At 36.1% G+C, this 24,167-nt stretch overlaps 1 protein-coding gene across 50 annotated transcripts in view; it reads left to right on the forward strand.

Annotated features, from left to right (window-relative positions):
- Positions 1 to 24,167, forward strand: part of EIF4G3 (eukaryotic translation initiation factor 4 gamma 3) — a 319,514-nt gene that overhangs the window by 143,382 nt on the left and 151,965 nt on the right. For 20 of the 50 annotated variants that reach the window (XM_070510779.1, XM_044769906.2, XM_044769915.2 and 17 more), the window contains 3 exons: positions 11,721 to 11,816; positions 13,177 to 13,290; positions 16,761 to 16,793. The exons of 2 other annotated variants lie outside the window; for them this stretch is intronic. In XM_070510779.1, the coding sequence (XP_070366880.1) occupies positions 11,787 to 11,816; positions 13,177 to 13,290; positions 16,761 to 16,793 (177 nt within the window). In that variant the 5' untranslated portion in view covers positions 11,721 to 11,786. The remainder of the gene's footprint in view (positions 1 to 11,720; positions 11,817 to 13,176; positions 13,291 to 16,760; positions 16,794 to 24,167) is intronic. 28 more of the 50 variants (XM_070510795.1, XM_070510807.1, XM_070510812.1 and 25 more) reach the window with 3 other exon arrangements.

The following is a 24,167-nucleotide window of genomic DNA, read 5'->3' on the forward strand; positions in this document are numbered from 1 at the left end:
TCGCCGGTTTGGATCCTGAGCGCAACCATAGCACCACTCATCAGGCCACGTTGGGGCCGCGTCCCACATGCCACAACTCGAAGGACCCACAACTAAAATGTACAACGACGTACTGGGGGGATTTGGGGAGAAAAAGCAGAAAAAAAAAATTGGCAACAGTTGTTCACTCAGGTGCCAACTTTAAAAAAAAAAAAAAGTGGGGATACTTGATTAGTCCAGTAGTCTGTAGAATTACATTATTTACAGTGCTTGATCCTATATATAAAATAGGAAATATATACTTTTTTTGTGTTGATGAAAAATGAGTTGTGCATTAAACAGTGTACGATATTAATTTGTTTTATTCTAAAAAGTATTAAGCAAATATGAGGCAATTTAAGTTTTTATTTTCAATATTAGAGTTAGAATATTTTCTGGGATTTGTGTTTTATCATCTTTTTAGTTGGTGTAGTCATTAGGCATTTAATGTACCTGGAATGGTATATTAAAGTGCGTATTTTCTAGTTCACTGTGTATAAATAAGATCTGACTTGAACTCCATTTGAAAGTAATTCTAACAATTGCACTGGCTTTATTTGATCCCATACTTGCCCTTATCCCAAAGGATGAATAACAAGTTGGTCATTTCTCAGTGTTAAAGTTATCTGGGCCCCAAAAACCTAAGGTTCAGCCGTGGTACTTGGGCATGTTCCAAAGAACAAATAAGAAAATGATTTCAGGTGAACTCAGCTGTATTCTACAGAAGAGAAATTCTTATCAGATTGGCAGTTGCAATAGATATCCCACTGAACCCGAAATGACATGCAGAGGCAATGTTTTCTTCTGTAGTAGAGGAATTATTTCCATTTCCTCTAGTCATTTGTAGTGTTTCTGGAAGATGTTGAGGGTGAGGTGGGGTGGGAGGGTTTGTTTTTGATTTCTAAAAACACCTCTTGCTTTGTGAGGTAGGAAAATAATGTATTCTTTCTAGGTCTGATGCTCCTTGTTAATCTCCTTCCTTGGAAATAAAAGATGAGAACTTGGTTTTCCCTTCACTGAAATACATAAAAGGTGTTGTGTTTTGTGCAAACTGCTAAATGATGATTTTTAAATCTGTATTAGATGATTTTGTATAGCAAGCTACCATTTATGATTTTCAAATGGCTTACAGTGCAACATCGTTATCAGTTTTACTCAGGTCTACTTTATCAAGTACAGATTAAAATTCAAGAACATAGAAGCAAGTATGTATAAGTATATATATCCAAATATGTATTAGTCTGGCAACTAATTGATGAAGTTGAATAAATGCTGTTGAAACAAACTTGTTTGTGATCAGACTTTGTGATAGAGTAATGTTATTGATACCTAAAAATTTTTTAAATTGTGTCAAAAACCGTAAAGTTTACTGTCTCAACCCTTTTTTTTTTTTCTTTCGGTTTTGGTTTTTTGGTGTTTTTTTGGAGGAAGATTAGCCCTGAGCTAACATCTGCCACCAATCCTCCTCTTTTTGCTGAGGAAGACTGGCCCCGAGCTAACATCTGTGCCCATCTTCCTCTACTTTATATGTAGGACGCCTGCCACAACATGGCTTGGCAAGCCGTGCCGTGTCTGTACCCGGGATCCGAACCGGTGAATCCTGGGCTGCCAAAACAGAATGTGCGCACTTAGCTGCTGCGCCACTGGGCCAGCCCCTATTACAATCTGTTTTAAACTGATAACAACTTAACTTCAGTTGCTTACGAATACTTTACTCCTTTATACCTCTGCCTCCTCCTGCTCTATGTTATTGGTGTCACAACTTACATCTTTATATATTGTATATCCATTAATGTAGATTTGTCATTATTTTTATGCTTTGTCTTTTGAATCTTATAAAATAATAAAAAGTCAAGTTATGAGGCAAAATTACAATAGTGCAGATTTTTATATTTGCCCACATACTTATCTTTACCAGAAAACTTTACATTTTTATATGGCTTCCAGATACTGGTAGTATCCTTTTGTTTCCACTTTAAGGAGTCCCTTTAATATTTCTTTTTTTTGAGGAAGACTGGCCTGAGCTAGCATCCCTGCACATCTTCCTCTACTTTATGCATGGGACGCCTACCACAGCATGGCTTTTTTTTGCCAAGCCGTGCCATGTCCGCACCTGGGATCTGAACTGGTGAACCCCGGGCCACCCAAGCGGAATGTGCGAACTTAACCCTTGTGCCATGGGGCCGGCCCCCTTTAATATTTCTTATAGAGCAGGTCTTGTAATGAATTCCCTTAGCTTTTGTTTATCTGGAACTTTCTCCCTCATTTTTGAAGGACAAGTTTTTGTGTATAGAATTCTCATTAGACAGATTCTTTCTTTCAACAGTTTGATGGTAGTATGTCTCACTTGAGTTCATTGAGCTTCTTGTATTTGTGTGTCGCTGTCTTCCCTCAGATTTGGGACGTTTTCAGCCATTATTTTTTCAGCTTAGTTCTTTGCCCCCTTCTGCTTTCTGTTCTTCCATAATGCATATATTGTTCTTTTGATGGGGTCCGTTATGTTCCTTGGGCTCTGTTCAGTTTTCCTCATTCATCTTTCTGTTTTTCTTCGTAGATTTGATCATGTCCCAGGTCTTCTCTTTAAGGCACTGGTTCTTTCTTCTGCCTGTGTGAGTCTCCTGTGCAGTCCCTCTAGTGAATTTTAAAAATTCAGTTACGTTTTGCCTCCAGAATTTGTTTGATTCTTCTTTTTACAATTTCTCTTTGTTGATTCTGTCATTTTGTTCATCTGTTGTTTTTCTCATTTCCTTTAGGTCTCTGTTAATGTTTTCCTTTCGTTTATTGAGGATATTCCTGACAATTAAAGAAAAGTCTTTATCACGTATCTTGAAAGTCCATGTTTCTTTAAGGTTGGTCTCTAGAGATTTGTTTCTTTGAATGGGCTATGTTTCCCTGTTATTAGTATGCCTTGTAAGCTTATGTTGATAATTGAGCACTTAAAAGAAGAGCCACACCTTCCAGTATTTGCGGACTGACTCCTTGCTGGGGAAGGCCATCAGTCATCAGTGCAGTATGAAGGCTTAAGGTCTTCTCAGGCATTTTCTGGGCATACATGTTCCCTGGGCCTGTGACTTCCACTGTGTACATGGCTGCTTTTAAATGTTGTTATTTCTGTAAGAGTCTTAACCCTGGTCTTAAAGTCTTAAATGTTCTATTGTAATCCTCTGCCTGTGATCTCTTGCCCTAGGTGCCTGCAGGTTTGAAGTCAACCTGCAGCTCTCGTGTAGCTCAGGAGATGCCACTGCTTTGAGCGTACTCCAACCTGATATCCAAAGTATGCTCCTGTTTCCATCAGTGCTCTGAGTCAGGGGAGAAAGAAGTCAATCCCTCAGGCAGGCTTCCCCCTGCCCTGTCACCCCCTGCCCTTGACAAACCAGAATGTTGCAAACAAATTCCACTCTTTTCCTTCTGTCTTGAGGGAGGAAGTTGGAATTTGGGTGCTTCCTCCAGAACATGCCATGCCAAGAAGGAGTTGGGGCAAGGGCAGGCAAAAACACCCCTACATTTTCTCTCCTTTTGAATGTGGCTGTGTAGAGCTCAGGAAGACAGTTTTCACAAGATTAAAGATGCCTGGAAGCAGTATGAATGGGAAATTATTTTAGGTTCATGGTAAAACGTAATACTTGGGAAAATTTGGGAGATTGAAAACAAACAGTCCCGTAGGAATGGAAAGTGGTGTTTTGAGGAAAAATTTAAGGATAGGGAAACAAAGTAAATGTTTAATATTTTAATAGCAAGAGGTAAAGGAGGATCACTTTTAACGAGTGTTAATTTAGGTCAATATTCTCCAACTTTTTGATCAAGACCTCTTGTATTCTCTTAAATAAAAACGCTTTTGGGTTCTCAATATATTGTTGTTGTTGTTGTATCTGTTAATGTTTGGTATACTGGCGTACCTTGGAGATACGGCGGGTTTGGTTCCCGACCACCATAGTAAAACGAATATCACAATAAAGTGAGTCACAGGAACTTTTTGGTTTCCCAGTACATATGAAAGTTATGTTTACACTATAATGTAGTCTCTTAAGTGTGCAGTAGCATTGTATCTACAAAAACAATGTACATGTCTTAATTAAAAAATACGTTACTGTGTAGAAGTGCTGGCATCTGAGCCTTCAGTGACTGAGAATCTTTTTGCTGGTGGAATCTTAGTAAGAAAATGTAGTATCTGCAAAGCACGATAAAACAAGTTATGCCTGCATTAGAAATTAAAACTGAGGGTTTAAAAAATATTAATTCATTTTAAAATAAAAACAAACTTCATTTTTTGTAAACATTAATATGTTTTATGGAAAGGTATTTTCCAAAACAAGAGAGTTTATGAGAAGAGTTGTATTGTTTACAGTTTTGCAAATCTCTTTAGTATCTGGCTTATTAATAAGAAGTTAGCTGGAATCTCTTATCTGCTTCTGCACTCAACCCGTTACAGTATGGTATTTCAGTTGAAGTATATGAAGAGAATACAGTCCTACACAGGTATGTAATTGGGAAGTGGAGGCACATTTTATTCAAGCCTTTTCGGAAACTTGTGGCTGTTCTTTGATAGTACACCAAATTCAAGAAGTTCTAGTTTCTTAAACGTTAGTTGCAGTGTGGAATCTGAATCCATATAAGTGAACTTTTGGTACTCTGTTGCATTAAAATCTGCTGGTCTGTCTGGCACTTGAATTAATTCTTTGTCATGTATGATTTTGTAACATCATGCATTGATCATTTGAAAAATGTTGCTTCACTGAGTTATGCAGATCTTCCACATACTTTGTATTTTACAATATAAAAAAATCAATCTCATCACAAAAGTCTATATATTGGGAAGGTGCCAAGCTCATTGTGACAGATACACATTTTCGAAAAGTCCAATTTTCATTTGAAAGCTTGAATTTATTATTGGTAACAAATACTTTCAATTTTCTTTGACGTGACAGGCTCACTTTGTTCATTTTCAGTAAAATGACTGCCATGTACCAGAGTCTGTATATGCATAGTTTGTTATTTATTCTTTCAAGTGAAATGGTGTTATATGTGAAAAAGCACCTAGTTTAGCCTTTCACTCAAAGTCATTTAAATGCTTTTTCTCAATACAACCATCTTACCCCAGTGAGCTGCAAAAGTGCTTTATTTCTCTTCTCTCATTTGGTCATACAATACATTAAAAAGACATTTGCTAACGCTTCCTTACTATGTGATTCCCTATTTCTAATATTCTTCGTATGACCAAATTATAAAGATGAAGAGTAGTTTAGTGCTTACCAGAGTTAGGTGCGTGAGAGCTGGAGAGAGGAGGGAAGAAGGAAAGAAGGTGCCCGTGACTCTTACAGGGTTCTATGACGGATCCTTGTGAAGAAGCTTTTCTATACTGTGACTGTAGTGCTTCTGATACAAATCTATACATGTGATAAAATTACCTAGAACTAAATACACACACAAATGTGTGTGCATATAAAACTGGTGAAATCTGAAAAATGTTGATGGATTATATCAATGTTATTTTTCTGATTTTGATATTGTATTATAGTTATGTAAGATGTTATCATTAGGGGAAACTGGATGAAGAGCATCTGGAATCTTTCCGTATTATTTTTTAAACTCCATGTGAATCTATAATTATCTTGGAATAAAAATTAATAACTTTTATTGTCACATAAATGACGTTCTAAGTACTGGCTCTTTTTCATTTTCTTTTTTGTTTTTTAAGTGAGCGCTTGGTAAGAATGTGGGAGTGAAGAATACAAAGACTACCAGTATTAAGGCACAAGAAGTTTGACAAACCACCTTGCTTTTCTATCGTTAGTGCAAGTGTCAAGACAAATAATAGCATTAATATTATGAAAATAGGGGCCAGCCCGGTGGCACAGCAGTTAAGTTCACATGTTCCGCTTCTTGGCAGCCCGAGGTTCGCTAGTTCGGATCCCGAGTGCGGACATGGCACCACTTGGCAAAAAGCCATGCTGTGGTAGGCGTCCCACATGTAAAGTAGAGGAAGATGGGCATGGATGTTAGCTCAGGGCCAGTCTTCCTCAGCAAAAAGAGGAGGATTGGCAGTAGTTAGCTCATGGCTAATCTTCCTAAAAAAAAAATAAAAAATATTATGAAAATATTTTACCTCGAAGACCCTCTAATAAGTTCTTAGGGATGCCCAGGACTCTGTGGTCCACATTAGAGAATTGGTGGCATAAAGCTTCAGTCTTTATTTAACTGAGGAAAACAAGGAATGTGCTTGAGACTGCCTGTCGAATTCAGTGATAGGCCTCTGTTTCTCTCTCCAGTGTTTGATATTGTACTCTTGTTTGTTGGATGTTATTGTACTTTTGTAAAAGTACAATTACATATATTTGTAATGATATAAAAGGTAGACATGAGAAGAGTAAAACTTTGGAATTAGCAGCTTTCTACACCTGTGCTGTGCAGTGTGGTAGCAACCAGCCATATCTGGTTATTTAAATTTAAATTCTAAGTGATTAAAATGTGTATAAAGAAAATTTAAATGGAATTAGTGGTTATAGAGTTTCAGTTTTGCAAGATGAAAAAGATCTTTTGTACAGTGTGCATATAGTTAACACTACTGTACATTTAAAAATGATTAAGATGGTAAATTTGTTTTCTACTACAATAAAAATTTTTTAACTTAATAAGCTTATTTAAATGTAATAAAAATCATTTTTTCAGTTGCATTAGTTACTTTTCAAGTATTTAATAGCTCCATGTGGCTAATGGCTACCATATTGGGCAGTGCAGATATAGAACATTTATAATCATTGTGGAAATTTCTGTTTACACTCATTGTGTAACACTCTGGAAGACAGTTCTCAAGAGCTTGAAAGTGCATGGAAGCATTGTGGATGCTGGCATGGTCAAAGTGCTGGTCTAGACTTTAAGGTATTATCTTTGCTTCTCTGGTCATTTTTAATTGACAAACATTTATTTGTCTCGTAGAAGAGTTTCTCACTATGTATCCTATAATAGTTAGTAATAAGGATGAAGGAACACATATATGCATATGTATACACACATAAACTTATAAAGAAAAATTTTAAAACAAAATTAAGAACTTTTATAAATTATTAGTAATAGTCTACCTAAAAAAATTATTGGTAGAGCTGTAGGTAGTGTTTTCGTTCAAATTTTAAAGGCCTTCCCAGCTCTCAAATAGAAACAGATTTGTCTTGAGCACCTTTACGCCTTCGTATTTTACATGCCAAGACGTTTAATCAGTCTGGGATTTTTTTGCATACCGTAAGTAGAGGATATATATTCACCTTTTCCCCTAAATGATTATCTAGTCATCCCAATACAATTTGTTAAGTAATTCTGGTAGTTTTGTAATGGTTTGAAATATTACCGGTATATTCTGTATATAACTGTGCTTATTTCAGTATTCTCTGTCAATACCGTTCATTAGGTATCATTAAATATTTCTCTGTATCTTTTTTAAGGACTGCAAAGGATGATACTCGAAGGCTGAATAAATACTTCTTACATCCATATTTATCTCTTTATTGATTAAATTGTGAACTTCTCTAAGGTTAGAAAACCAGCAATCATATATCCTTGGCCTCATTTATACACATAGCCCACAACATAGTGTCTTCTTTGTGTTAGATTTCTATAAATATCGTTGATCTAATTTTCATTGTGATTTATGAGATGACATTTCACCTGTGTTCCAGAAATATTTGGAACTTTGCAAACTGCAGACCTCTGACTGGATTTTCTGGTTCGCTTTGCTTTTTTCTGTCACATGAAGGGGAAGCTGAAGGACAGAGAACCTTCATTCATTATGTTTTTATTATAAAAATAATTTATTATAAATTTATTACTATACAAGTAATCAATTCTTTTGATCCTTAAAAAAAGGCAAAACAAGTAATACAGAAGCATATGAAATAAAACCTGCAAGTTATGTCCTCTACTTACCCTTCCAATTCCCATTCCTCTGAAGTAGCTGCTGTTGAGTTTGCTATGTATCTTCCTAAGACATCTTATCTTTATCTGTTTGTGAGTATACTATATGCATATATCAGAAAAACTGCACAAGTAGGTCGCTTTTATACTTAATTGTATTATTTGCTTTTGCTTTAGTACTACAGATACCTTTCTATAACAGTGTATGTAGAGTTACCTGGTTCTTTTTACGATTACAAGATAGTCTCCCATTGATTTGTTATAGCATCCTTTCACCTCTGCTCTATAAATGAACATTCAGAATGTTTCCTTTTTTTATTTTTGCCATTATAAATATATGTGTAGGGTAAATTCCTTGAAATGGAATTGTGGAGTCAAAGGGATAAGCTTATTTAAAATTTGGTAAGTATTACCCAATAGCTCTTTGAAAGCAGTTGTGGCAACTTCATTTTTCAGTCAGATTTATATGTGTATGCACACACATGCACAATATTTAATTTAGTCTTTATGGCAGTATTTATTTAAAGTGAAGGAAGAGTCTTAAAACAGAAGAAATAGTATTTCATGTGAGTTATATGTGAGTTGCTTAGAATAGTGCCTGAAACATAGTAAGAGCTATATAAGTGTTTTCCGTTATAATTATTTTTGTTGGCTGAAGTCCATTGTATTATATTGTGAAAATTGAAAATCCTTGTTAATTTCTTCACGTTGTCTGTATTTTGAAAGTCATCACATCTGGACCTAAGATCCTGTGTTCCTGTGTTCTATCTTATAATGGAATTCACTCTCAGATTTCTATCTGTGATTGTCCAAGTTAGCGTTTTTAAAATAGTTATTAGGGACTTAAAAGTTATGTATGTAGCACTAGGTCTAGTTTGATTGGCTTGTCTTCACTGGCATTCTGTTAACAGTTTGTCAGTTAACGTTTTTCGCTGTGTTTTTTTGTTGCTGTTGTGTTCTTATCTCCTCACTTATTAAAAAGGGATCAGTGACTCAAGAGAGTTCATTGAAACATAAAAGTAATGATGAAAATGAGAATGAAAGTCTATGACTCTTGTAAATGTGAGCAATGAACTGGATTGCAGTTTAAGTATAAAATATTCATGTATATGTCTTTGGAGAAGTAAATCTTTGTGATAACTTTGAAGGTATCTGAAAAGGGAAAATTCAAACAAAACTTATGACAATATCGAAATGATACTGTAGTTATCTATCCCTAGTTCTCTCTGCATTTGATCTTATGAAATATGTTCATAGAATGTTCCTATTCAAGCTTTTGCAGTATTTTTCAACAAAGCATAGTAGTATATTAAACAAGTCATTCCAGAATAACTTAATTGGTAAACTTGGTTAACCATGTCATTAATGCAGAGAAGAGATGAGAAGCATAGAGACATCTTTGACAGTTGCACTCCTTGGAGCAACAACAGGTACAAAGTCACATCATTCCTAAGAAATTTCTAAAACCAGCCCAAAGAATGGAAAAAGGCTCTGAGAGAAGGCTGAGTGAACCATTGGCAAAATGCCTTTATCAGTGCCCCTATTAAAATCCCATATTAGTAATGACATAGTGGCGTACATTGTGAAAAAGGAATCATTTCCATGTGTTGCTGTCGTCAACTATTATGCTTTGCATGTGGATAAAATTGCTTGTATACAGAGTATGAATCAGCTCTTGGCATACATACAATACAAGAAGAAGTAGTAGTTGATTATTTTTTGTCTGTTTAAAATAGTAATTCCAAGCTAAAGGAAAGTAAATTCTGTTTTGTTAATAATCATTTTAAGAGTGATGTACAGTCTCAGTATTGACAGAGTACCGGCTATATGTGTGGCCAGAAACCGTGTTATTACTGATTGAAAGAACTTGTGCAATGCTAATTCCCATACCACTTTTCAGTTAGTTGTGTGTTGCCTTACATGGCTCCAGTCTTGAAGATATTAGTGGAAATTTTGAATAAGGTCAAATATGACCATCATGCATATATTCAGCATGTTCTGTCAAAAATATGGGCTACTCTTCCTTTCTGTAGTACACTAACTACGAGAGGGCAAAGCTCCTTACCTGACTTTTGAAATGTAGAAAGAGATAGCATTTCTCTGTGCTTTTATAAGTGGGATACCTCAATGTTGTATTTAGTATCTTGACAGCCAGAAGCTTATGCTTCAACATACCACCAACTAAATATTGAGAATAGTGTCAAGATTTCCTAAGACCAAAGAGCGTGACTTTCTTAACACTTGCTGACTTCCTTTAATTTGATAAAGAATGAAATTTTACAACTATATCCAGATGTTGTAGTGGAACTTGATGAAATATTTTCGAGTTTGAATGTAGCCAAAGTTGATAAGAAATCCATTCACCACTCTTTCTTAAGTTGAATTAGTCACTTACAACCATCCAGAGTTTGAGTGTGATACAAACACATAAACTTAGTGTCTGAAACAGTGCTCCGCATAATCTTTGATGAGAAAGCTCTAAGTAACTTTGGGGTCATAGTTGATCCAGTTATCACCTATTTGATAGATGCAAGATACTTGCTCCCATGTTTTTCAGTTTATGGCCAGATTTAGTAGAACAAGAGTGAAAAAGGAAATTAGCTTGATGTGGAATGTTAATGTCAGTTATAGAGAGGGCTAAAAGTTTACTATGTTGAAAGATTGTAAAATATCTTCTCTTAATTTGAACCTCTTATTTTTTTAATTAATTTTGTTTTGTTGTCATTATTTGAAAGTTATGATGACTCTTTTCAGACATTTGTTTTAAATTGTCATCTCAGCTGAACTTGTGTCAAATGGGTAACAGATGCCAAAAGTTCCAGAAAGTTTTTTTTAAGCAAAGTTATAATACTTTCTAGATATATCATTTACTTAGTTACCTTGGGTAAGACACTTAAGTTTTCTGACCCTTGATTTCCTGATTGGTAAAATTGGCACTGTGGTAACTAAAGGGACAGTAAATGGCTTTACCTCATTTAATCTTAGCAACTGCCTTGTGAGGTAGGTGTGTTATTTCCTTTTTACATTCATGGGAAAGATAAATTACTTGCCCAAGTTAACGAACACAGTAAGTGGCGGTTGTTACGATTTGAATCCAAGTCTTGTGATTTTGTGTCCATTGCTCTTGCTAGCATTTCATTTTAAACATGTTACAAGTATTTTCTTTTCTCAAATCACTAGCACGTAGTATAATGGTCTGTAGCATTTAACATGGATTCATAATGGAAAGCTTATATTCTTATTTTCAGAAAATATATGATAAGCTAGTATATATTATATTACCTCTTATTCCAGACTTTTATATAAAGTTCTTGTTGGTTGTAGATATTTTGGGGGCTGTGTAAAAAGATTAAGGTGTAACCAGTGAAAGAGAACATCAATAATATAGCACCTGTTAACCAAGTGAACTGCTAATTTGGCTCTGGAATGTCTGCCTCAGCGGCAGCTCGCCAAAGCAGGCACAGGTTCTCTCAGCCAGGTTTGATTTTGTTAGTGGCGTGGGCTGTCCATTTCAGTAACAAATGAATTGACAGTGAGTGCTCTTTGTACTCATGGTGTTAAATAATCGCACCTAGATAATGGCTTGCAGATGTCTCATTATCAGGAGCTTAAGACAACCTCTAAGAAAATCCTTCACTGATTCTGAATTGGTGGATAATGTGATAATAGATAAGTTTACAAAGCAGAGCTGTAAACCACATTAATAAACAGATTTAGAAACTTTTTTTTAACACTTTGGATTTGAGTTGCCATGCCATATTTATTCAAAATATGATATTGTTCTTGCCATTCTTTGACAGACCCCTTATCCCTCTGGACAGAATGCAGGTCCAACCACGTTGGTATACCCTCAAGCCCCTCAGACAATGAATTCACAACCTCAAACCCGTTCTCCGGTAAGTAAGCAGAAGCTTGTTCTAGATAATATTCTCCACCTAAGTTTGTGTTTATAGTAGCTTGGGTTCCTTTGGCTAATACTTTTACTTGATTTTGTAAATTTGTTCCAAGGACAATTTATTATTTTTGTTTAGCAGTGAGTTTTCAGACCTTTCGTATAGGAATAGTTTTAAATTATTAAGACAAAGAAGAAATGGAGCTTTTATCTTCTTTTACTTTTCTGTGGCATGACTTTTAAAAAAATTATGGCTGCATTCAAGTTCACTTCATTTCAGCTCTTAATTTGTTACTTCTGTTCAAAATTCAGAAGAGTAAAGCACAATGATTTTAAAGTTAAATTTCATCAATTAGGTTCTCAAATTCCAGTGGTTTGGTAAGTAAGATTTCTAAACTGGTGTCACTAGATCAGTGTTAACCATTTGACAGTGTGAACATATACATGACATACACCAATGGTGTATTCATTTCTTCAGATGGTAAATGAATTGTTATACAAACGCAAATACTATCATCCTCTTTACTCATCCTTTACGTGGACTGCAATAAGTATTCTAAAGACTGAGAATTTATTTAAGGTTCATCCTTCTGTTTCACACAAGTGTACAGTGGCTTCAGCTGTCCATTCCTAGAATGTCGTTTTCTGCCCTGCATGATTAGTTTTTGCTAGAAGGTGCTTCTGTAACATCTCACATCCCTACTTGTACCTCAGCTCTCTGTTTTCCTCAGAATACAGGGATCTTCTTTTGATTGCCCACTCCTCCTTTTTTGTCTATGGACGGAATGTTTCATTGAATTAACTACTGTTCATTTGGTTTTATGCATGAATTTAGAAATGTTGAAATGTATGAAAGAATTGCTCAAAGAACTAGGAGAGCATAGACTGCACCAAAACGTAATCTCTTTCTTACCCTCTTCCTATCTTCCTTTTCCCTATTGCCCTGTTCTGCAATACCTGTTCTTAGATCCTGGTTCCCCCCGGGGGTGGAGGAACCATTCTAAAGAGGTGGGACTTTGGTCCTAGTTGCCTGTTTGCTTGTCTCTTTTTTTGCTGAAATGGTCAACAAGATGTCTGTTGCAAGTTTTGTTCTGAGAGTGGTTTGGGGATGTGGACACTTGACTACTTGGAGTGGGCCTGAGATCTCACCAGATTAATTTAGATAGGCCCTGGTTCTAATTAAACATGGAATGTTATGGTAAGCTCTTATTGCAAAGATTTCTATGGCCCTCTTTACCCCACCCCCACCCCACCCCCGCCCACCTCCTTTATAATTATTTTAAAAAAAGAATTAAATTTTCATGGTTAGAACTGGCGCAAAACCTGACTGAAGAGCTGCATCTCTAAACCAGTTTTTTTGACAGCCCAGCAGAACAGTGCCAATACATTGCACAGACAACTGGAAGAGGAGGAAGGTTTTGGAACAGACTCCCGTTTACAGGTCCTTGGCTGGAAGAGGCTGGATAAAATACTGCATTGTAAGCAATATGACAAACTGTACTTCTTGCAGGCAGTGGTGCCTCTGGCACTCATTTTTTTTGACCACATCCATTTATTGGCTGATGAACAGAAATGCATTGATTGCTTTCTCTCTGAAAGTCTAACCTAGCATGGCAGTTTCTGCCAGGCATAGTGGGGAAAAGAAAAACAAATTGGGTGGGTCTTCTCTTGAGAATTAGACAGGAGTAATTTGGGGTTTAGATTGTTCTTTATTTTAAACTTGAAGAGGGATATCCCTTTCAGATAAATTTGATTTTAAAAGATAAATTTCAAAGGCTTCTTTTTCCCTCTTTCCATTTTGTAATTAAATATCAAGGGGGAAATTCTCTGTAGTTTCAGCCATTTTTCTGTGGTCATAAACTCTTCAGATACTGTCCTCTATGCAATTTTTGCCATCCGCTCTGCTAGTGACCATTACCACCCCCATTACTAAAAACCACACATATAACATTCCATTACATACCCCAAAACAAGTGCAAGACTAGCAAATCCCAGACTACTCTTGCTTGTTGTTTTGGGTCCAGTTTTCTTTATTTCATTTGTGTTGGTGCTGGGAGGGTGAAGTTGGGATATGAAATTTGGCAGGATTGCATTTTGTTTTTACATCCCAAGTTGCCATAGTCTAGTCTCATCCATCCCACAGCTGTCCCAACTGGTGAGGAGAGGTAAGCTGTTGCACTAAGGAAAAGACCCTTCCCGTGGCTCTGTAGAGCAGCTAAAGCTTACTCCATTCTATTTCTGCATTAATGGGCCATTGGCAATTGCACAGTTTAGGCTTTTCTGTTCTTCCCTGGACAGCTGCCTTTGCAATCCAACTGGCTTCAGGTGGCCCCCCTCCCTCGTTGAGGGTATCTTTGTGCCTATATTTCTATTTGATGCTTAGTATCTTAGTTAAATTCATGTTGTTGAAACTCTTGTTTAAAAGTAAGAAAATACTGATGAAGCTACCTATCCGTTCCATTTTCTGGTTGTACTGGAACTCTTTAAACAGTAGTTTATTTTGAAATGGCCTCCAAAATAGTGAAGCTATCGAATGCTTAAATGGGAGAGGGGGACAGTTTGGCTTTTGCAATAACCTGTAACCCTTGGTTATCTTTATAATTTGTGGTGCTAAGTGCCAAAGTTACAGCATTGTTATGTTGGCCATGCCTGGTTACCAGAAGAGTGAGTGGGTGGGTGGGTGGCGTTAACATTGGATCCAAGTTCACAGAAGGTTGCTTTCCTTAATATGTACAATCCTCACCATCTTAAAGACCCCTCTTAACAAAAAAAGGGAAAAAAAAAGAAACGAAAGTTTCTATCTTTAATATGAGCCAGCAGCGACTACAGTTTGTTCTGTTGCTTACAGTTACCCGTAGGACTAAGACTATTGTCATTCCAAATGGAAAACTCAATAGCCAATGGTGACTAGTGCAAAATAGACTAGGGTACTTTCCCACTAACTTAAATTGTGTTTTTAAAAAAAATATATGTATAATGTTATAAGCTCCTCTTGCTCATAGAAAGTTCTCTTTTGACCGGAACATTCCAAATATATAAAGTTTCAACTTTTATTTTAGAGCCTTAGAAATGGAACCTTTCTGTGGAACAGTGATAAGACAGGTACTGCTGTACTCAGGTTAATTTTCCAATGTGGCCCCTCTCTCCCATTTTCTTCAAAAATGTCATGAAGAAACATCTCACTTCCACCCCCTACTTTCATACCACATGGGTGGTATTCCCTATTCTTGAAACTTGATGTCCATAGTAGAGGTATGATCTGTTTTCTTTTCATAATTGGAAAACTGAGAATATAACACCTCAGTTTCTTCGAAGAGGAGATGTTCTGCAAGAAGTGTAGCTGCCGTTACCATCATTCTGAAAGACTGTTTGACACTGGTTAACAAATGCAGTGGCTGACCTCATGCACTCTAATCACATAGGTCATTGAGAGCTCTTTAAGTTATGCTGAATAACTTCAAAATATGTTAAGGCACTTTTCATTACTTGAACAGTAGGTGACATTTTAGCTTCTAGGGTGAATTCTTGATGGAACTGTCTTCAGTCATCTGCTACATTGTGGTGTGCCTCCTCTGCAAGTTTTTGAAAAATTTTTATATGAAATAATGGCTGTTGGGGAAATAATTCCAAATCTCTTGAAAATACTATTGCAGGGAATTTAAATTCTGAGGACAAGGCATTGTTTCTTAGTTAATCTTCAGTCTAATTCACCTGTAGTGACGAGCTGATGGAAGGCTCTATAGGAAAGAAAACAACTGAAGATAAATATTTTCATTCCTTAAATGTATTAAATAAAAGCCCAGAATGGTTTGCATTCAAAACTACTTTCTAAATATTTTCTTTTCACTGTTAAAGAGGGTGGTTAACATTTCGATGGTTAATGTACCAATAGCCAGTACGTGATACTACGTGCCCACATATTTTTCTTTGTCTAGTGAAATCACATTGGAAGCCCTATTTTGCTCTGATGAAGAGTTATTTGATTTTATAGGTTTAGTATGTAAAATTTTATGAGTGAAAAAGCTTTTTCTTCCATTCTGAGTTAGGGAAATTAAGAGTTGGAATATGTATTATCCACTTTCAAGTACTCTGTGATTCAGCTGAGGAATTATGGTGTTTTTTTTGCTTTTATTCTCAGTATCAGATAGCAGTAGGTACATATGTACAGTATTGTACTGTTGTGTATACAGAGTAATTGAGAAATTTGACTTAACTCTTTTTTTCTTGAGCTTATAACAGTAACACTTTGATTAATAATGTTAGAGAGTGATATTCTTTACCAGCTGTTTGCTTTGATATGTCTGTTATTAAACTTGACTAGTTAATTGCATTTAAACATATATAATTATATATTTAAGTATGTTATTTTTATATATGTATAAACATATACGTATATGATTCTTTAACTGTAAGAAATAAAGGAAGATACTGAAACTTCCATTTCATGTGTGAGATACCCCATTTAACTTAAGTAAATTTGAAATCAGTCCTGTTACATTCTTTATTTCCTCTTGGATAGTATAATTATCTCTTGGCCGTTTCTTGTAATGTAAAAGCATTTATCATTCTCTCCAGCTCTATCAGTTGCATAAGCATACTTTTCATGTTTGTCTTAAATATAACCACTTAGCGTTTCAAATTTTCTTTTGCTTTATTTTAGAGTTTTTAAAAAAGAAAAATTCTGCCAGAGAACCACCCTTATGTGCCTAACAGCTTAGCTGTTTCTCTCCTAGCTGATAAAGGGCAAACTATTCCTGGTAGTGGTGTTAACCTGTTGAATCTTAGTACCTGTCTGTCACTGTCCTGCAGCAAAGCTTTGACTGTTTGTGTTTTTTTTTTCTTGTGGGTTTTTTTCTTTTGGCATATTGTGTGACATTTTGGTTTTTGTTGTGGTGTTTCTGACTCTTTGTGCCTTTCCTTTTGTGTTTGTTTTCCCTCCTTTTCTCAGTTTGCAGCGGGGCCTCGACCTGCCCATCATCAGGTACTGTACTCTTGCCCCTTCACTATCACCCTTAACTAATAGGTGGGGGCCGTAGTAGCTGCTGACTCTTAGAATGCTGCCAGTCCCTAGAACCACTCCAGCTGCTCAGTCTGAAGTAATTCAGTTCTTTTGGTCCTACTCTGATTTCACAGCATTTTGTTATTAACAAACCCATTTGCTTTTCTTTACGGCACAACTTAAAAGTAGGTCTTTTTCCTTCCCAAAAAGTAATTGCTCTGAGTTAAGAGAACCTTGGAAAATGTTAAATATGTTAAACTCTCTCAGGTTTTGTAGATATCTGTATTAAGTTTAAATTTAACAGAATGGAACAGGCAACATTCTAAGGGTTTTCTGTTAACATTCCAATGTAAGTTGTATTGATATATCAAATAGCATTAGTATTTCTAAAACCGCTTAATCTCAGTTACTAACTTAGACCTAATAACAAATTGATTAACAATAATATACATTCATTTGCTGCATAGAATTATCTTTATTCTTAGGATATATAGGAAAAGATTCCTTATTTAATTTTAATATTTTTATTCTATTGTTTTTTTTAAATGAAATGTTATATAAGTTACAATTGTAAAGCTGTATATCCTGACACCAGTTTATTTAGCACAAATATACTAGAGGAGGTGGTTTGAGATAAAGAAGATGACTTGCAGGGTTTTTCCCCTCAAAGAGGTTTTTATGGAGTGTTCTGAAACATTTCCTCCTGCTGTGGTAGAAAGAGTCTAGGCTTTACAGTCTGACGGATCTGGGTTCATATTACCAGCTCTACTGTGTAGCCAGCTGAGTTAAGCAGATCTTTTTCTGAGCCTCAGTTTCCTTGTAAGTAATATGTGGATGAATACCCTCTACATTAGAGATGATGTACTTAAGTCATCTGACGGAAAATAAGCAGTCAATAAGTGGCAGCTATTTTTTTTTTTTTAAAGATTGGCACCTGAGCTAACAACTGTTGCCAATCTTCTTTTTCTTTTTTCTGCTTTTTCTCCCCAAGTTCCCCCAGTACATAGTTGTGTATTTTAGTTGTGGGTCCTTCTAGTTGTGGCATGTGGGACTCCGCCTCAGGGTGGCCTGACGAGCAGTGCCATGTTGGTGCCCAGGATCTGAACCAGCGTAACCCTGGGCCGCCGAAGCGGAGCATGAACTTAACCACTCGGCACGGGGCCAGGCCCTCTATTTTTAATATTGTATGCAGCATAGTATGGTTTGATAAAATGGGAGCAATGTTAGCAGTATTTACCTGTGGTATCATATTTAGAGTTCTTAGTACTGAGTAAATGGGTGCTGTTTAATTGAGGGCTATCATGGCTTAATAGTGGTTTAATCCAAGGCTCTATTTCTCAAAGTGTAGTCTTTCCAACGTAGACGATGTGACAGCCACGCAGCTTCTGTGCTGTTAAAAGTGCTTTGCAGAAGAACTCAGATGGTTATATGAAGTGGATGGCAATTCTTTAGATTTGATAAAGAAAGAAACTCAGGGAAATTTTTCACTATCAAAAAGTAGTATCATGAAGTACTTTAGGAGCTTGGACTTCTGTCAGCTAAAAGTAGGTTTGGCTCCTCCTTATTAACTGAGTGTTCTTGGGTAAGTTATTTACTGCTCTCATCCTCAGTTTTCTCATTTGTAAAATGGAGACGGTGTTAATACCCGTCTCAGGACTGATGTGAACAGTAAATGAGATAATGCAAATAAAATGATGAGCACAGTGTTTGACGTATACTAAAAATCTAGGAGATAAGATACTAATAATTCAAAAACAAAAAGATAACTCCTTAGGTAAAAAGATTGATTATAACTTTTTAAAAAAAATTAATCAAGGGCCCTAGAGGGAAGGCTTAAATTTTAGCCACGTACTCCTGACAGAGAAACCTGGGAGATTTCTGCTGAAGAAACAGAGTAAAAGAAACTATTGATTCAGAAAAGAGATTTCTGAGATTCTTGATAGCAGTGGTCCTCAAATAGGGACTTGATATTTAGGCATTTATAGTCAGCTTTGGGAAAATCTGTTTTCTAAATTTTCTTCTGAGCCTAAAGGCTTGGTTGCATTTCATCTTTCCTTAATTCCAACAACCAAGGAAATCTTTAAGGAATCTTTATGAGAAAAGGTTCATTTCAGTCCTGCCCATTCTTCCTGTGTAATGATTTGACTCATTCGTAGGATTGGTCCTTCATTTAGCTGTAGGATGATGCTTGTGAGATTACAGTATGTTTCAACCATTAAAAAAAGAGAACTATGTATGTATATATATTTATTATTTATTCATAGCAGGAAAAATAATTACCTTCTGGCACTAGTTCTTGAAGATGGGTTCTTGAGATATGGCATTGTTTTGGATACGAAAACTTCAGTAGCTGTCTGCTTTTTACTTGGGCATTCTTCCTTTATAAAACCAGTTAGAATTTCTTCATTATACCACAGAGAATTGAGTAAGTAAGGAAATATATAACCTTGACTCAGGCAGCAGCAGTAGTTACCTGGAGTAGTAGAGGAGCGGAGGAGCATGGGGTTCAGGTGGCCCTGCTGAGCAGAAGGTACCTGACCAGTGCTGTGGTGTGGTGTAGGGTAAATTGTTGGGAAGAGTTTGCTATTGTGTATCCATGGATGTAGGGGCCAGTTTGGTTTGTTGCACTATGGAATTGGTTGACATTTTTGGTGAGATAACCAGTTTAGGAAAAACTGTCTTATAAATTGCAATGTATTTAGTAACCTTTGGGCTCTAAATGCCAGTAGAATTACCCCAGAGACAATTAAAGAACAAAACAAAGCAAAAAATACCTTCATCCATTTCCAAATACCCTCTCTAGAGGTGATAGGTTTTCCCGTTGGAGGATCGCTGACTGAAGTTTGTATTTAATAGGATCTCCTCCTCAGATCTAAAGTCAGGTGGAGACCTAAGCCTGACAGATTCACAGAGAAGGAGATGCTCAGAATAGAAAACACAACAGAGACTTGTGTAATGAAAGCAATACAGTGAAAAACAAATGTCGAGTGGTATATAGGGAATACCTTTTTAAAGGAAAAACATCCATATCCAGGGATATTTTTGGTTTGTTGTGCTTAAGATTTAAGTTGAATTGAAAATAAAAGTGATTTTTTCATCTATGGCTGTTTGCTTTGGCTGGAAAGAATAAAATATTAACTGTTTAGGTAAGCTATTTGGAGGTAATTCCTTGTGAAAAGAAAATACCATCATCCAGTTTGGTAGTCTAGAACCCTTTTTTTTTCTTCTTTGTAAAAATCTGAATTGAAACAAATAGAAAGATTTTGGATAGTAAAATTTGAAGTTTAATAGAACCAAGAAACTGCTATATGATGTGTTTCTTAGAACTTCTTTTGGATCTTTACGTGTGGCCAGTTAGGGGTGTTTTTGAGTCCCTTGGGTCAGGAATACCATGCTCCAATTAGGATTACGTCAGCCACGTTTTCTTCCTGGTACCGTCAGCTTTTGGCTTTTGCTGTAGATAAATAAGGATATTCTATTCTTTTTGCATTTTATAACCTAAAGAGAACTTTAGATTAGAATAAGAGTTTTCTTCAAAGGTAAAAAGAAGTCATAAGTAATTTTATATGCAAAACACCGTTGGCTTTAGAAATATGTCAACTGTTTTTACTCTGATGTCTGAAAATCCCAAGGTAATTAGAAACTGAAAGAACAGAACATACACTCAGAATTAAAACAGGTCACTTGGTATAATGTAGTTTCTGGCTTGTATTATGAATTTCATGTCTTTGGTCATTGAAATTTGTGTAGTTGTAGTTTAAGTAGTTACTTATGTTCCTGTATTTATTTTGCTTTTGGGTTTCACAAGAGAGATCAAGTGTTGGTTATATACTATGGCTGAGTAATCTTTGCCTGAGAAAGACCAGGGAATTGGTATTGAAAAGTGTTCATAAAACTAAAAGATTTTGCAGTGTGTTGATATATGATTTTAGCTTACATATGCTGAATAATATGCCATATTCAAAGCGATTGGATTTAGTGTAAACAAATAATAAGCTTCATAAACCTTAACAGTATTTGGCATCAAGGAATATGTTACCTGGTAACAAGCATTGAAACTGTACATGTTTTTCTGTTGTAGTTTGGTTCTTTTTGCAAAAAGATTAAAAAGAAAAAAAAGAAACAAGTAGCTTATGTTGATTTTTTTTTTTTTTTTCATTATTATCACTGAGGGTTTTTGTACTCAAAGTTGTGCTGTTACCTTTGAAATCCTAGTTCCTGGTAGAGAAATATTTGTATTGCTCTAGGCAGTTTCTTAGATTTGGAAAATAAGATAAATGAGTGCTTAGAGCTTACCTCTGGGGCCAGACCTGGCATGTCAGAGTTTAATGGATATTAATAGGGAATGAGATCAAGCATCTATGCAGTCTTGTAACCAGAACTCTTGGATTTTTCAGGGCTTGATATAAGTCAGTGATGGGCAGTTTTATCTGGTGCCTTTTTCACAAGGAGTTGGAGGGTTGCAGCAGAGACAGTGAAGAAAATATAGGTTGAGAGTTAGCATCACTGGGATTCAGTCTTAGCTGTCCTACAAATTGATCTTGGGTCTGTTTTCTTACCTGTGAAATGGATAAAATATGTTCATAAATGATATAATATTGAAGTATTGTAATACTAGCACCTATTTCCTAAGGGTGTTGTGAAGATTAAAGTATCTGCCTGGCACAGTGCCTAGCACATAATGAGTCCTTGTCAGTTTCTTTTAGCGGAAAGACAGCCTGCCTTTCCCCTTTTCCCAGGCTATTTTTATCTCTGAATGAAGTGTTCTATAAGCATGTTAATTTCCCAACTCTGCATTATGATCTGACAGAACACTTTCTTGTTCCTGGCAGAATCCTTAAGGATTTCTTTCCTACATCTGACATAATCCTCTAGGGCAGCGCTGTCCTATAGAACTTTCTGTGGTGATGAAAATATTCTGTATCTGGGCTGTTCACTATAGTAGCCACTCACTAGCCACAAGTAGCTGTTGAGCACTTGAAATGTGCAATGCAGCTGAAGAACTGAGTTTTTCATTAAATTTTAATTTAAGTGACCAAATATGGCTAGTGGCTACCATATTGGACAGCTCAGCTCTAGGCCTTACATCTCCTAATTCCTGTGAAACCTAAATTATGTGATATTGGCCATGTGCAGGAAAATACAGAATTTAGAATGTGCTAACCTTCATTATAAATTGTTGTAAGTCAGCAGAATATCTGATGGATGCTTGAGTGATATCCTATTATGTGGACTCTTTACTGCTTGTCCCTTGGTAACTTGTCAGAAAATCATAGCACTATCATTTTTCTCAAGAGTACTTTAGAATTTTTAAAGATGTTAACCTGAAGAATTCTTAATTGCAAATCTTACTGGTTATGCCTCCTGTAGATTGAACTATATTCTGCAAAAAGCTAGGGCTTTCAGAAGCATGTTTTCGATATGGTTTTTATTCCTTTGCAAATTAATTAAGTACTTAGTGGATTTTTTCCATATGGGAAGAACTAATGTGATTGAATAGGATTTTTCTAGTTCCTGAAAATGAATAGGTGTTTTTCAAAGAATTTCTGGTTGTTATGTAGTTTTTTAGAGATATCTTTGTCTTTTGATGATTTTAGAGCGCAGTCTTGAGAAATGACTTAGTATAATTACCAGCATCTTTGAAAAACATTTATTACTAATGTTATTGGCCAGGAAACTTTGGGTAATGGTATAATTACTACATCTTTAGAAGAATTTTGCAAGAAGTGACGTTTTCCTTCTAGCTTCTAGAGTGTTTCTGTGAAAGTCAGCAATCGTGAGTACCCGAAATTCAGCCTCTGTTTTAAATGTATCCTAGCCCTTTGGAGTTGCCGAAAGTACCACTTCAAATGAAGGCTGTCACCTTCCTCTGCCGTTCTCCTGGCATACTAGTGGACCATTGAAAGATAAAAGACTTAAAACAGATTGAAACCAAGCTTGGCGATGATACTTAGGTTGTGCATGGTTCCTCTCTTCTCTGCCTAGTCTTTTTCAGCATTTTTATTAGTGACTTGGATTAATGACCATGCTTGTCAAACTTGCTAATGGTCCTGTAGTTTTGATATTGCATGATATATTCAGAATCCAAAAAAATCTGTACAGTCTGAAGTGATGGGTTGAAATTAGCCAGATATATTTTCGAAGGAACAAAATACAAGAGTCCCTATAAGAACTTCAAAACACAACTATAAGAGTACACACAGGAGTGAAGAACTTACTTATTACTAGGTAGGTTATGTATAAAAAAGATTTAAGGGTTTTAAATGATTGTAACTGAGTGCCAATCAGTAGTACAATGTGGTTAACAAAAGAGCCCCTGTGATTCTTCATTTCATTAATGGAAACAGAGTTGGCTTGAGAGATATATCGTTCTTTCAGTCATCAGCAGATATTTATTGGGTGAGGACCAGGTACATTCTGGGCAGACCCCACTTGGATATTTGTGTTTGGTTCTCTATTTATGAGACTTTGAACATTGGGAGCAGACTGAGAGATAAAAGTAACCTGGGCGGGGAGTCCAAAATCTTGATTGGAGGGACAAGGGATAGAGGGTGGTGAGTGGCTTGGAACAAAAAATAGTGGTGTGAAAGTTGGCAGCGATGGCAGTTTGAGATAACTTAGAGGTTTGTCACTTATGGAGAAGAAAGATTTGACTTCGATGCGATTTTAAAGATAGGCATTGGACCAGAGAGTAGATGATGTAGAGAGAAAAAATTGGAACCGGTTGAAGGAAAGACTTTTGCAGTGTCAGAACTCCATTGAACAATGAAATGGAACTGTGTCCTGAGGTGCTAAAGTTTCGTAACCCCAAGGTCGTGTCTTATAAGAGATTCAAACTTTAGGTATGTGGTTAGACTAAATTGTCTGTACTGTCCTTCCATCCAGCGGGATTTGATTCTTTGTCACTAAGTGGAGAGGAAAAAGGGCTTTAGAAGCATTGCAAGCAGTTTTGGAAAACCCATTCACACGTTTAAAAAAATAATCTGTGGTTTGCTGCATGCCCACCCCATGGAATCTTAATTTCCTGATACCTTTTCTAGTCCTGTAGATACTATTAGAATCTCTAGTGTGTGCGTGTGTGTGAGAGAGAGAGACAGAGAGACAGAGAGAGAGCGAGTGAGTCTGCTTTTTAAGTGGAAAAACAAAAGCTCCAGATAGCCTGTCCTTATAAAAATCTCAGTGCAATAAAGTTGAGTAAAAGTCAGTCTGTTAAATGTTCTCAAGGATATAAAAGCATATGAACAAGTTTCAGTTACTTTAAGGGAGATAAAGAGTCTTATAGATAGAAGAAATTTGTTTTCCTGAATGGTAAATATGAATTCTGTGAAGTAACTGATGGAGCATTTTTCTTACTAG

Source organism: Equus asinus, chromosome 5, assembly GCF_041296235.1.
Source record: "Equus asinus isolate D_3611 breed Donkey chromosome 5, EquAss-T2T_v2, whole genome shotgun sequence".
Lineage (NCBI taxonomy): Eukaryota > Metazoa > Chordata > Mammalia > Perissodactyla > Equidae > Equus > Equus asinus.